General features: G+C 36.3%; 1 protein-coding gene across 7 annotated transcripts in view; it reads right to left on the minus strand.

Annotated features, from left to right (window-relative positions):
• NDST3 (N-deacetylase and N-sulfotransferase 3) overlaps positions 1 to 15,720 on the minus strand; it is a 76,139-nt gene that overhangs the window by 15,814 nt on the left and 44,605 nt on the right. For all 7 annotated transcript variants that reach the window (XM_025150374.3, XM_046940417.1, XM_015276359.4 and 4 more), the window contains 3 exons: positions 5,743 to 5,925; positions 3,687 to 3,783; positions 2,731 to 2,854 (listed from right to left, as the gene is read on the minus strand). In XM_025150374.3, coding sequence (XP_025006142.2) covers positions 2,731 to 2,854; positions 3,687 to 3,783; positions 5,743 to 5,925 — 404 coding nt within the window. The remainder of the gene's footprint in view (positions 1 to 2,730; positions 2,855 to 3,686; positions 3,784 to 5,742; positions 5,926 to 15,720) is intronic.

Here is a 15,720-nt window from a genome sequence, read left to right on the forward strand (position 1 = left end):
TTTACGTGCTACTAGCTCTCATCTTCTCATTACATCTCACTACTCACTGCATTTGCAGCTGTTTTTTTCTAACATTACAACATCCATGTATCTTTTTCAAATTAGTGAATTCTCACTTTTCAGTGAGGACAAACTTCTATAAATGTCAGAAGTAAAAAAATGAGTACTCCAAATTTGATCCTTTGCAGACACCAATTACAGTGCAAGAGCATAACAAAAAGGATACTCAGTATCAAAACTGTTTTTACTGAAAAACACAATAGAGCTTGTTATTATGGGTGAAAATCCACTAAAAATCCACCACATCTTCAGCAGGTAAAACATTTCCAAGCAGTGTCAGCATCTTTCTCTCAGTCACATTTTTGTGAAAACATGAGTTGTATTCCTTTTAGTTTTCTTGGTGAGCAAAAGATTTGCTGATCATTTTGGTCTGTCACACACAGATTTTTTTTTATTGTTGGGGAAAAGAAGAAATGGGCAACTTTTAAACTTTTGTAAAATAAATGCCATTTAAAACAACCTCTTCTGATGATTATGCTGAAGGACTGAAGTTTCCAGTGCTTAGACCTTGTTCTACTCACAGGACCGAACTACTTTAAATACAAATGATATACTCTTGACTTGGAAATTGTGACCACCGCAGGCTCAGTGAGAAAATTCCATAAGATGGAACTGACTGATGCAGAAGCAATTTTCCTTAGGACACAGACATAACATGCATTTCATCAGGGCACACGTGTCGTTAGCATACAGGCACTGATCACAAGGTACTTAGAGAGAAGGAAGGATACTACCGTGGTTTAAAGAAACCAAACTCTGTGACACTTGATTCTGAGAAGCTAATTGTTATGGGCGAATTTCATTGAATTCTTCGCTGGCAAAGCTGAGAAGGTTTTAGATAAACTTGTCAAAAAAATCTGTAAAAGTGTTTACATAAAGAAATGCATGACTAGTCTATTTGGACTTCTCTGTATAGAGAACAGAATGGCCAGTTCTCCTGGCCATTATTCTATCATCTCTACTGGGACACTGCATTATACACCTGTACCTCTCTTAAGTATTGAGGTTGCCAAGGTCCTGACATCTAAAAGAATGTTGTCGCTAGCCTATATCTAGCTAATCTTTGACAAAGACCAGATCAGTCAGCTCTGGGAAAAAGCTACACCTCCATCACCATAAAATAAATTGAACCAGTTGTTACTTGCAAATATTCTTGCCATGATGGAATCCTAACTAATTAATGGACTAATGAGGACAGACCTCGTATTTAATTAACATTTGGTAAGCTCATTACGTGCCAGCATTAAAATACTCTATCAGACTGAAGGTCTGAGAAATCTGTAAGGCAGACAGAATGCAAACCTAAGAGTTAAACAGCTACACCATAGGGCAGCTCTGAGTATTGAAGATTGATCTGAAAAGCTGGCAAGGGTGGGTGGGACATGTAGCACAGACACACAATAGCCAAATGAATGCTTTCCAGTGAGGCCTAATAAAATTATATACTTGGTCTATAAAGTTGACCAATGGGAGCCTTACGCACTGTTGCTGTGATAAGATGAAGGTAGTTCGACACACGTCTAGCACACACATTGTATCTGCAAGTTAGGGAAGTGGTTAAAACAGGAGGAAGGAGAGAAGCAGCGGCCTTCCTGCCATATAAAAACAATTTTGTGGAAGAACTGTCTCACTGAACTTAGCCTGTCTCCAACAGCACTATACACTAAGCCCTGTTTGCTTGTCATCTTCCCTGACTTCAAAAAGCTTAATAGCAAAGATTCAGCTCTCTAATTTCCAGTCGTTGAGCCACTATCTCTCAGCTGGTAATAACTGGATGACTTACTACATTTTGTGGAAGAAACTGCTGCATCAATTATAACTATTCAAAAACTAAGCGACTTAAAAAGAAATTGGATCTAACATATCTGCACTAAGACCATACAACAGTGCTCACTCCTTTAATTTTATGGATGAATACAAAGTCAAAGGCAATAAAACTACTTTCCCTTAGACTGGAGAAAAAAAGAAACAATCAATAATATTTTACTAGTGCTCCCCTGCCACTATAGGATGTTACTGCTATTTGTCTGGTAGTGTTTCGTACTGTAGCACAAAAAAATCAAGAATGACCTCTGGTGATTTCCTGGCAGCCAAAGCAAACATGGCAGCAGTGAAACATGCTACTTTTTTTAGCACCACTTATGTACTCCACTGAGCCATTAACATTCTCCCAATTATTAGATCCTTAATCAACATTCTGAGAGTCTTTCCTTCTCCCACTATTACCTGATTGCTATTTCTAAATTACACTTAAAGAAAAAAAATGCCTCTCTCTAACATGAACGTATATTTTTCCTTCATATATTCAACTAACAACATCACAGTCTAAACTTCAGAGGTAAGTGTAATAAGAAATAAGGTCTATGTCATAGAAATAATTACAATTTAGCTATAAAAACCCACATAATTAAGAAATACATATTTTGTTACTCTTTTTGCATATATTAATTTCTGGATATTAACAAGAAAGCCTCAGTAAAGTTACTGCATTTATGATATGCACCATGATTATTATTCATTTGCATTTACTTAACATTCTAGAAAGACACTAAAGGTTATTTTTTTCTATCTCACTCTTTATATAAACAGTTAACATTACCAACAGCAATGTCATTTTTGTATTGTTCACAATATATAAACTTTTATATTTATACTAATAACCCATCTTACCAATCAATCCCCCTGTGGTAGTTATTTCTATTAAAGAACTGTACCTCCTCAAAGGTTTTTGGGCTGGGGGAGTTACTAATGATGGAAGGGTGCATGATCAGGAACAAATACAAGGCGGTGGTACCTACAAATAGGACAAAAGTCTAAGATTAAAATATATATATACACACATATTTTATGGGTCGTACTCCCAAGTGGACTAAACTAGCTTTATTCTTTTTCACTTTAGTGAAGGAAAGGTCATTTTTGCCACTTAGGAATCTATGCCTTCAATGCTTTTAAATCAAAGGCACTGAAGGAACTTTGAATAGCTAATACAGAGTTGAGCGGCAATGCTCAAATCTGTTTTTCACACTGCCAAAAACTGCTTTTTAAAATTGATTATCATTACAAAAATAATTCAAAAGTCTTGTACCTCAGTAGCTAATGGGGACTGGTGAAGATGAGAAGAAGCAGATACGCAATTTTCTAATTGCAAAGAAGAAAATTAACCATGACATTAATTTATAAAGTATCACAACCTTGCAATTCAAACTGTCCATCAGGAACTCTTTCACTTCAAGCAAATGCCATGAAACAGCAAGTTTCTCTAAGCATGGCAAAAGCAGCACAGAAAAAATCTTGCAGTTAAGAATCTTCACCACTTGAGAAATGGATGTCTTTCCCTCCCTCAGCTTTGACAAGACCTTGTCAAGTTTGTTGATTCATCACTGGGACTCATTTGCTATAAAGCTTACAGAAACACTACAGACACTAGAATACTGCACACATTTTAAAAATGTGTATGATCTTTTATTCTAACTTACGCTATTAAAATACATTTGGATGTCTGAAAATAATAAATGCTATTAGATGATCACAGTCTCTACAGAGCACTCTGAGTAAAACCTGATTAATTAGTGTAATTACTTGCATTCACACAAACCCTACCTTGTTGAAATAGGAAAGACTCTTACCAGTTTTCTGAGGTCCTACAACCAAGAATTTTGGTAATCGATCACAGGTTTTTTCTTTAGACCAGATATCTCTGTGCCGTTTGTCATCACAGGGATTCTGAAGTAGAGGAGAACAACAAAGAATTTTACTAGTAATCATCCCTTATAAGGTTCTTAAATTATTTTTATGTAGATTACCAATCTGCAAATGTTCTTACCAGAAAATATTAGTTTTCCTAATGAATGAAAAAACGGTACCTTTAAAAGAATTATTTCAATAGTTGCAGGTGTGACAAGGCAAGAAACTAAGAGTTCCCCCTCCCCCCCCGTGGAAACAGATACTTTCAGACAGATGTAAGAAATGTATTTTTCATTTTCTAACTAACTGAAATACAGACAGTTGACCCAGCTACCCAACAGACCCTGGGACAAGATGATTTCTCCAGAGAAATGTCAGTAAATTCAGGAGAATTATGCCAAAGACAAATTTGATCCAATGTACTCAAGATACGGGAATAGTTCAAAATTGATCAAACAATTACATCCAAATTGAGGAGAGTAAAAATGCCAATTAATTTTCTAATTACTTTTCCTTTTACATTACTGTAACAGGTATCATTCTATATAAGCTGCTGTTTTTAAACTAAGATAGAAAATTAATTATAGTTTAAGGATTTCCATTCACATATACATCTGATCCCCTAGTTCAAATCAGTACAGAATACTGAGTCTGAAGTGAGTCCTGATACAAATATTTATCATTTATTATTTTACTACTGAATCAGTTTGTATCTATTCTATGAGTACTTCTTGCAAGTAATTTTTGACACTGGTCTGCTGAGACGAAGAGGATTACCAATCTTCCAGGCTTAAAAAAAAAAAGGTAGCTATTCAAGTTTATGCAAATTATAGACAAAAGACACCACTTTCAGTGTATGTTAGTCATTGTTGCTGACAAATTTCTATGCTATGTTATTATAATTATTCAAGTCCTTTGGCTACAGCTAATTTCCATTTTCTAAATTCATGTTCTCTTAACATTATGCAAAGTTCTTGGCATTTTTTCCACTAGTTCAATGCTTTATTCAGTAACAGCATGAATTTCAAGCTTCACATTTAAGACCAAATTTGCAATCTCACATTCAGATTCTTACTAAGTTGGCAATTCAATATCCAATGCTAGGAAACATTTAAATAAGCAAACTTAAATACATTTTAAAGTTTGATTTAGTAATGTTTGCTCTCAAAATATTTTGAGTCATCTGAAAAAGAGTCACCACAGCATCCACGTAGTGATATAGATTTCTGTGGTGCTCAGACATCCCCCAAATTGATTGAACTGTCACTGAGTGGGTGGAAGCAGAACAACATTCCCAGTTCCCACAGTAATTTCTCTTTAGAGACTGTGCTATCAGTGGGTCACTGGTAACTGCAATGTTAGCGCAGGCTTCAGCCTTAGCACATTTCACTTTCCCAATACATTCATTTTGATCACTCATGAGAGGTGGCCTAATGAAGAAGCACAACTGACAACATCAATGTATTAAGTGCTGGTCAGGTTCTTAATTGGGCACTTCTCAGATTTCTGTGAATAACTTTCTACTGTATTTATGCTCGGTGAGTCAATTTTTGTATTAAGGTAGCCATAGTCTTAGCACTCTTTGCTCTTTTTGGATACTCTTTTCCCTTAACACGTTTGGAATAAAGTTCATGTCTTTAATGGCCAATGACTAAAATATACACAGACATCTCTTTCAAATGCTTAATTCCTGCTAGTTACAAAAGAAGAAATAATGTCAACTACCTTTCCTGCATTTCTTACAATTCTACAAACAAGTAAAGTCACAAATAAAATGAATTAAAGTTAATCTTTACTATGTGTATTAGTACATATTACTTTTGCAACCTTCCTAAGGAGATTAAAACAACTGGGAAATTTGCTTGGATTGAAACCCACTGTAAATTTAAAAATCTGACTGCTTTTCTTCACAAGAAGCTGAAGCAAAGAACTTCAGAAAGAAAAAGCATCAAGACCACTTCTTTTTTTTTTTATCCTCTCATCAACAAGTCTGCCTACCTGCCAGAGTGGATCCTTTTGCTCAGGGAATAGCTCGAAGTACTTGTGAGCCAGCTGAACCGGAGGAAGAGTCTGCAGTTTCAGGTTTGTCCAGGTGTGCACAAAGTTGGCCAGATTCACAAACGTATACAGCCCCAAGCGGTCATTTCCGTAATTAGACAAGTGTGTCATGAAGATGCTGATCTTCAAAAAACACCAAGAAAGTTTACGTTGAGTCACTGTGTCACTAGATGGCAGTGTAATCACAGATAATATAAAGCTCCTTTGCATTTTGCACTTATTTAGAACTCCAAGTCTTTGATCACATCCATACAGATCTTACTATCTTTGCTCTTCATTGAATTACATCCTCCTTCTCAAGTCAGCTCAATGGAATCAGTGAAGAAAACCACAGAAGAGGCACCACGAGCTGTGTGCCAACTAGGAAATGCCACCCAACCCTGGGGTTGTATAATATTTACACCATCTTTAAGTAAATCTACTTAATGGAGAATACAGCAAAAGTATTACCTGTAGGTTTACTTCATGTGAAATACATATACATTAATATTAGAAAAGCAAATTCTGTTTTAGTGGAAGAAATACAGCAATTTAAATCTTGCTGCTCCAACAGTAGGTTTAACGGGATACGTAACCCACCACTTATACAAAGTTATTCCTCAAACTCTGGGCAGATAGTCAAATCATATGCAGAAACAGAAGTCTGAAGCATGACCGAGTACTTCCAAAGTGCATTAAATGTTCCCCCATCCAACCAAAAAAGCACCAAACATCCTTCACTTCTCTGTCAACCGCAAGGCTGCTTGTATTTTGCTCTTCTAACACTGCACTGTGAAATTGTGACTCGGATAAATCCTCCAATGCTACATCATCAGCTCCAAATGCACACTAGCACTCGACACAGAACCAACATCTGCCATCAGGGTTTCTTTCCAGAAGGAGGGAAACATAAATTGAATGCACATAAACTGTACAGCTGAGCAGAGCAGCAATACAGACTGTCAGATGGTCTCCCAGAGGCTGAGGAAGGACTGCGGACTTAAACCTCTGCTTTGAAAAATGATCTGTTCTCAGAATCATTTTTTACTGATGAAACATGCTGTTCTTACACTGAAATCTGTGATCTTTTGCTTCTCTAGGAAGTTTCCTTCTCCCTCCCCCTCACTCTTTTTTTTTTTTTTAATAGGAAAGCTATCTCATGACATATTCTCCAAACTCGGTTCCATTAAAAAATAGAAACTTGGCTCTTTTTTTATAAATAAAACTGCCAATGTCTTTAATGGGTAATTTCTATTTCAAGTGAAACTTGAAGTAACCACTTGAAGATGAAAAAAGCTCGTTGCAACCTGAATTCTAAAGTCACTTCAAAAACTGAAATAAATATTTTGTAAAGGAATTCCAGCCTTCAATTTAAAAAGTAAAAAGAAGGAAATGAAAAATTGGAATCCACAGTGTGTTCTTCTGTTTTGGAGTATTTTAATAACTGGCTTCCTGTGATAGAAAACTTTCAAAGCTTTAGAACTAATTTTCTTGAACTCCTCACTGTGATGCAATGTATTACTTGCAGTGAATTATACTCCGGAAAAAACGTTCTGTCAATAGTGTCATTTGGTGACACCTCTTTGGCTAACAAAGTAAACAGAGTATTTCATTTATTTTGTCTGACTTAAGTAAAATTAGGATGCATATTTCAATTAATCATTAAGACACAATCTTTCATTTCAGACAGTAGCAAGAGTGGTTTTTCGGTGATATTGGGTTTTGCATTTCTTTTCCTCCCCTAAATACTCCCTTTTGGCAACAAATAATAAGCATTTTGCCAAATCTATAACCTTTTTAAGATTCCTTTTTTATTTCAGTTCTTAAAGCAGGAACAGACCAGCCACTGGATTGTCATTCTCAACAAGGATACAATCAGAGTGGTTCTGTAAGAAAGGTTAACTTGCTTTCTTGACAACCTCTTTCTTTTCCACACGAGTTGACCTCTGACATTTATCAAGTCAGTTCACCTCCTGGCAACTCCTTACATGCCAAAAACTTCAGCACTGCATTGAAAGAAAAAGCAAAAGAACTTGAAAAGATTCCTCGTTCGGGGAAAATACGTATTATTTTTTCCCTGAAGGGAATTAGTTGTAATTTGAAGTACATTAGAAAGGAGGCTAAAAAATTGTTTGGATGCGTCATAATAAATCATTTCCATCATACAAAACTGTTTCAAGGAAATGCAGAAATATCAGAGATCTTAGTTCCCATTATGCAGTCTTTTTTTTTTACATCAAACAATTTATGGATAATTAACAAAAAGATGGAAGATCAAATGCTGCTTTAAAGCACTCATAACTACACATTACAAAGCAGTCCATATTCAGTGCTACCAAATACATGACCTAATTTTTTACACGGTAGGAAAGGTCTCCTTAATTTCTATGTAACATCAAAAATGTAACAGATAGCTGATTACCTTCCAAGAATATGGGAACAAATTTTCTCTCCTCCTGCCAATACTGTGCAAGCAAACTCCCAGCACAATCGCTACCACTGTGCATAATCAGCAAACAACAATCCTGTGCTTCATAAAACAATAGAAGACTGCTGACTGTACTGGGTGTATGTGGTAAGGTGTTGGTAGCAGGGGACTGCAGGGGTGACCTCAGTGGGCAGCGCCCAGCAGCTGCCTCAGAGCCAGCTCTGGCTACGCTTCTCTGAGAATAGAACACTCCATATATCATGGACTCCTATGGGACTTAGGTGGCTTACAGTCTGTGATGCCAACTTACCAGGCACTGCTGCTGTTCTCGGGGCACTCCTAGTGGCCTGACAACAACAGATATGTGGCCACGGCATCACAGAGTTGGACAAGCTTACCCATGTCTCCCCAGAGAAAATGATAGCCAAGTACCATTTGAATGGTTTGCACCTTGGTGTGGGTCTCATTGCAGGGGGTTACTAGCTCTTTCCTTGCTTTCCCACCAGTTTGAGAAGAACTCAATTTATCATTTTGTAGGGCAACACAGATAATGGAAACTCATGTAATTGCCTTTCCATTTACAAGTGTGCAGTTTCACACCCAGACAAAACATAGTAACTATTTTTTGCCTTCTGTATTGAGTTATGATGCTTCGTTTCATGCTATCATTTATCATATCCCAACTTTTATTCAAGCAAATTCCAAATAATGAGGATGATCACTTTTCCATGACAGCTAATAATCACTATACTACATTACCAAAGATTTACTCCCTTAAAACTACAGATTGGGAGATATAAAGGGAATCCTTTGAAGGCATCTCAGAAGGCTAGACTACTAAAAACCACTATTTGTTCAATAGTCCTGCACCCCTGGGCAATGCAATATAATACAAATAGAGCTTCATAGATTTCTTTATTCCTTCTTCAAAAGAGAAGCAGCTATGAATGGATTTATATTTACTCTAACAAGAATTTTAGCCTATCTTTCAGTTAGAAAAAACCCACTTGATTTTATTATTTTTATTCCCCTTTTAAAGCTATTTCTTTCCGGGCATCTCAGCATTTCTTTATCTGAGCACAAGAAGGATCATCCTTTTTAGCTGTTCCTCATAAACAAACTATCATCTTGGTTGCACTTCAATGCACTCTCCACGGGATTTAATATCTTTCATGATGGGACTGAAATGGAATGAAGACAATATTTAAAATGATGGCTTGGGACTAAACTGGGCCTCTGGGCAGCAGCTCCTTTTTTGTTCCCACCCATCTTCAGATCAGGGCAGCAGAGGCACTCTCCTGCACTCTGCATTCTCACAGAGCCTTGCAGACAGCTGTATCCTCAGTTCCTTTCAGCTGCTTCTCAGCACTTCTGTATTCCTTCCTCAGAATGAAAGGGCAGACCTCTATTTCTGTTTTACTCTCCTCCTCATTATTATCCCTGATGATATTTGGGATTCTGACTAGTACTGCAGAGATGCAGGGAAACAAGGACAATCATTCAGGAGGATCAGCCTTTATCTTTCTGAACTCTCATTTTGTGCTGCATATTTCCTTACTGCAACATTTCCCAATTAGAGGCAATAGCTTCTAGGTCAACAAATTGCAGTGAAGACTGGGATTGAGTTGCTGCTATTAAATCACATATATCAAGAACAGAGAAAACAACAAATGCTTGACAAACAATTTACACCAAACAACAACAAAAAAGAATATGCAAAGAGATAGCCAGCTTCTAACAATGGAAGTTAGAATCAGAATCTTTTGAGTTTAAAGGACCCTTAAAGGCCTGTTAATGAAGTTAAGCACACCACTTTAAAATGAAGTAAAAATAACAACTGACAATTAATTGGGTGATAATATAATATAGTAAATATGGGTGATAGAAAAAACTCTGCTAGGCACGAGAACAGATAGATTACCAATTTAGCATATTGTTGCTATTTTAGCTACTGAACAAATATTTACAGGCCACAAGAGTATGCCTAACTCTCAGAACACCTATATTCCAATTAATTTGGCATTGTGTACACTCTGTTTGCAGTTCTGATATTGTCTCCATATTACTCAAAAGAATGTTGTTTCACGTATTCAGAGACTCAGGAATATCAGGCTTTGCTCCATTAGACTCACAAAGTGATAGAATAAGAAATTAGATCACAGTCTATGCTTGAACATATATTATTAATTGGTTGAAACATATTCCCTTAAGATCTCTATGCTACCAGAAAAGCTGTGCTCAATTCCACAACATAAAGATTCCAGCTTGCATATCACTATTTGCTCCTAGGCTATACTACTAGTTTTGTAGCTGCCACAGATTTACCCACTTGTGAAGACAGCAAGTAAGCTAGTTGAATTTGATTTACATAGCAGTACCTGCGCTATAAATGTGGTGGAGCCAGGGGAGATTTAGAAGATCAAACAAAATTACATATTTAGGGTAGTACTGAATTATTGGTCTGACAGTCAGGAAACTTGAATTTATTTTCAGCTTTGGCACAAGGTTGGGTGTTGTTTTATTTGGCATTCTCCAAAAACTGTGACTATGCTTGTGATGCAATTTCCTAGCTGGTAACAGAGTCTTATTTACAAGCCTGCCCAGGAGGCTCGCATCACTAACAGCCGAAAAACACTTCTACATGGCTTTTCATTTGAAAAATTTGAAGAAGGGCAAAGTTTTCTTCTTGCCCAATGTTCTTCTATTTTTGGAACTACCTCTAGATAACTTGTCTGTTTCTCAGCCTTTTCTGGTGCCCATTCATTTGCTTTTATATTTTGTCTATATCACCCCCAAAATACCACTCAGGCTGCTATGGGCGGGTTATGAAGAACAGGCAGAAGGACAAGGAATATTTGTATTTTGCAGTCAACCAAAATGCCAAACATAACTGACTTCCTTCACCTTCCCAGTTGAGGGCAACTCCCCAAACTCTTGTTGGAGCTCTCAAGAGTTACTGACACAAGAATGAGAGAAGAGAGAAGAGATGAAACTGTTGAGTGGAAGCGGCCTCCTTTGCAGTCTTTACTGCCTCTAAATATGAAGATGTGGAAAGCTGAACAGACAGAAATGGAAGACTTGAGCCTGACTGCCTTTGCTTTTGTATTTTATTCCTTAGTTCCAAAGGCTGGCTGTTGGTCTTGCTGAGGGTCACATTAAGAGCCAGTAGGTTCTGCTGATGCTCATACAAACACTCTCATTTTCAGCAATAAAGGAGATAACTTCTCCCCTGTTGCAGGTCAATTAGCTTAATAACAGTTCTACTCACTGTAAATTGGAAGAGGTAGAAATTAAAGAAAAATACTTAGAACTGAATGCATATGAAGATTACAATTATTTTAAGATCAATCAGGCACAGAACCTAAATCATGAACAGTCTTTCCTCTCAATCAGTACTGCTATAACTGTATGGAGATCGCACAGCTGGCTACACATTAATTTCATTATTGGGCCATCAAACATTTGAAGACTTTCACCAAATTTCTCTCCATGGGGCACCTACCTTTTTCTTCAGATCTGTAGACACCCACTACTTTGTAAGGAAGTGCACATAAGTGCTGTGCAATTACTAAATTCTTTGGTGTTTGTTTTTCTTGGAGGCAGAAAAGATATGGGAGATTCTTAGGAAGTGCAATTTGCCTTAAAAATCCAACTGGCAGGACTGCAAAGCTCCTGATTTTTATATTCCACATTCAAATGAAAAATATCCTGGCATATCTGGGACTAGGTCATGAACATCTTCTACTAACTTAAACTGGTACAGCTTAACTCTTAATGATTTTAATGGAAAGGGAAAGGCATAAAACACTGCTTCGGACCATGTTCCTCAAGGAAGTTAGTCTTATATTACGAAAAACTGGGTTTTCTAGAATCAAAACACATCTTCCACACGAAGATTTGAAAACTAAAGCAAATAGATTAACAAATTGACTCTAGCAATAAAATCTAATGAACTTGTAGAAAGCAGATGAGAGATACTGCATTTAATAGCATCAGTCTGCTTCATAAATTTTCTTTTCATAACTGAAATTTTGCACTTAGAAAAACAATAAGCTAAAAAAACCCAAACAAACCTAAAAAAAAAACAAAAACAAAACAAAACAACCAAGCAATGAAACTAGTAAGCTTGCCCTGCATCTGGCCTGTCTTATGTTGAACAATGTCTACAGAAGCAGATGGCAGCAGATATGTATGAAGAAAGTACTGCACATTCTACAGCAGAGAGGCATGTGAAATATAATCTTCTATGAAAGTCTTCCCTGTACTTAAGGGTAACATAAAGCATGAACATTTACATGGAATCCGTGTCTTATCAACTACTGCAGTCACAAATATCCAACCAAATTCAATTCTATAATTCAAATTTAGGTTCTTAATGTGAAAAACATTATTATGAAGAAAGATCCTGATAGAATTCTCATTTAAATTCTCACTCTCATTTAATTGGCTGGTTTTCTGTTTCAGGACATCTGAAGAGAGTTCATTGCCTAAGTTCTCCAGGAAATTTCAGATGTCTTTTCAAATATAATAAGTACCGATCATTTTGATTTCCCTTCAAAGTGGAGTTTTTCTTAGTTCTTTGTAGTCTTCTTCAGTCAACTGCTTCCAGTTTTACACATAAGATTGTGTCTACAGAGGGCTCTTGATGAGCTTGGATTTCTACAATGTCATAATACATATCTCTGTATTATTTTCTCCCCTATCCCTTTCACAATGTGTTAGTGCCTTGAAGAATAAGGAACACGGATATACCTATCTCACTAATAAGAATGGCAATGAGAAGGAAATGCTATGATGATCAATTAGCGTATGTTCCATAGAATATAGAAACTCACTGTTAACAACAAGCAAGGTATTTCAGAGAACAGTGAACTCATTCTCCCCTTGTCTATGTAGGACAGAGTAAGGTAGTGCACCATTCACATGTCAATTGAGATTGCTGGCCATGCAGCATTTAGGAGAACAAGAGCTGTTCAATTTGTTTGTTTCTCTGTAGCCTCCATCAGCTGCAGGTATAGGTGAGTCCTTTACTTCTTTGAACATTCTGTGACTGTCAAGTGTTGATTTGACAGAAGCTGCTCTAATAGCTAATCTCTAATTGCTGATCCTGTGGGAGTACGTGTACATCGTTAGAGAAAACGCTGGAATATGCAGTGCTGTCTTTAGCAGATTCTTGTCTGGTACATTCTAATTCTAAAGGACATTTAATGGAAATCTGCTTTATTAATTAAAAATTTCACTGAATATTGCAGATAGAATCTGGAGTCACTGAAATTTCTAACACCTTTATCAAGCAAAACACTTGCTGAATGTCTTAATGTCAGTAAAGATTCTTCATTTATTTAAATATCCTAATTTAAGTGTTGCAAAAGTCAGCTGGGGTTTATTTGAGAATGATTCTGGTGCACCTAATGCAAAATAAATAAACTGATAAAGAAATAATATTTTTTTTTATAAAGGGATGCAATTTTTCACAAAACTAGCAGTAGGCTTTACTTACTCTGGGATATGCAGTTAAGCACAGCAAAGCCAGAAGCCTGCTATTGTTTAAACATTTCAAAATGAAGCTAAAATGCAAATATGCTCAATTCAGTCTCCTTTTAATTAATAGGATCATCTCTTCTTGTGACTCTCTTAATATAGTTTCACTTAGAAGCAGTTATACCTCTTTGCCAGCTGTCTCCACTGACATCCAGGTTCTCTTGTATAAGAAAGTTTACTAAAGCACTGGGAAGCTGGAGAAAAAACCAACTTCGTGCTCTTACACGCATCCACTCCTCTAAGAGTGCAATCCAGGTTTTCCTTGTAGCTTTGCTACAGACTGCCCTGTATAAATTTGTGCAAGTCACACAATCCCCCTGTAAGGCAATTATCTAGCAGATAACAGGGGGCAATTAATACCTGTATACTAGCAATACAGGGCTGCTGCTGAAGGCTTTTTGTGTGTGTGTGTGTGTGTGTGTGTGTGTAAAAAATTTTGTGCAAGATCCTGATATAGTATGATTTTGTTTAAGGGCCACTGTAGTCAGCAAGATCTTAAACAGAAGAAGTGAATATTAAATATTATTCAAGAAGTAGATAACATGGTTTAGTACTATTCAGGCTTTTTTTTTTTTTTTTTTTTAGCTTCATGGCACTTCAGCATTCTGAATGCTTTATGAACACAATGGGAATAGACATAAAGATCATTTTACAGCCACTACCAGATCACAATTTAACCAGCAGTGAGGGCTCATAAATACATACCAAATAAATACAGCTTGTAGACCATAAGATTAGCTACCAATTCTTATTAGATTAGATACCAATTCCTATTTCCCACATTGACAGTAGAGATCAATTGCAGAGCAGGATTTCCTCTGCAGTCTGATGCCTTTCTTACTGGCAAGACCTCTGACTATAGAATGCCTTGGGAAAATGACAACAATACTGGCTCTCATGTCAAAAAGCTCATAGATTCACATATGGTTTGGTGCTTTTTTTTAGATTTATTCCAGTGTACTATAAGGAAGCAGAGCCTCTCATGTGACTAGCTGCCATTACACGACCAGACTGCACAGAAAATATGAGTATTATTCATAGGGGCATTTACTTCTATATAGAGTAGTATTCAATTCCTAAAGTAACATTCTTACAACTTATACTTCAAAAAAACTACGTTCACTTTAGATTAGAAATCCAAAATAAATCAGGAAATATAATGAAGGCCTTTGTTAAGATTTGCATTTAATTTACACCCACATTTTCCATTTTTTAAAATGAAATATTTATTTACTCTTGAGATGAAACTGTAATGATTTCTAGCTAATGTTCCTTCTTAATAGGTTTTTCACCAGTGACAAAAAATGTTTCGAAAACATCTCCTAATAGATTTTTTCTGTCCTCTGAAAGGCTGGATATTTCATGTTCATTTCTCCAGACAGCAATCCTGACAGTTCTAATGAAACACAGGAAAGCTTAAGAAATTCAATCTGTCACTTTATAATTTGATAAATGTATAAAACCCTGACATGTAAATGGGGGTACAAAGTGGCACAAATAAAAGTACCACAAATAAAACAAAAAACAACCAAAGATGCAAAACCTGATCTTCAAATCGGTTACCTGCCAGACCAATGCTTACAACTTTACAAACTGTTCAAATGCATATATTTTATACATATATATATATGTATAAAAACCCTGTCACATCATCTTTTCAAAGGCACTCCTTAAAGAGATTACAACAATTCATATTTTGGTATGATATTCATTTACAGTTTTATTTAGAAAAAAATAACTTCCCTTCTTTTAGCCTGCATTGTATCGGGGATGTCACATTTCTCAGAACTATGTGATTGTACAGTCCACATAGCAATGCATAAATCAGAGATCACGAAGTACTATCTAAAAACACATTTCTGTACTCGCATGCAAATAGGTAAGGCAGTATGCTATAATGTGCTTGATTTATATCAATAGCCATAGTTGTTTTACTGTTTTGTCTTTCCTCCATTCTCTATTCTTTCATT

This window comes from Gallus gallus, chromosome 4, assembly GCF_016699485.2.
Source record: "Gallus gallus isolate bGalGal1 chromosome 4, bGalGal1.mat.broiler.GRCg7b, whole genome shotgun sequence".
Lineage (NCBI taxonomy): Eukaryota > Metazoa > Chordata > Aves > Galliformes > Phasianidae > Gallus > Gallus gallus.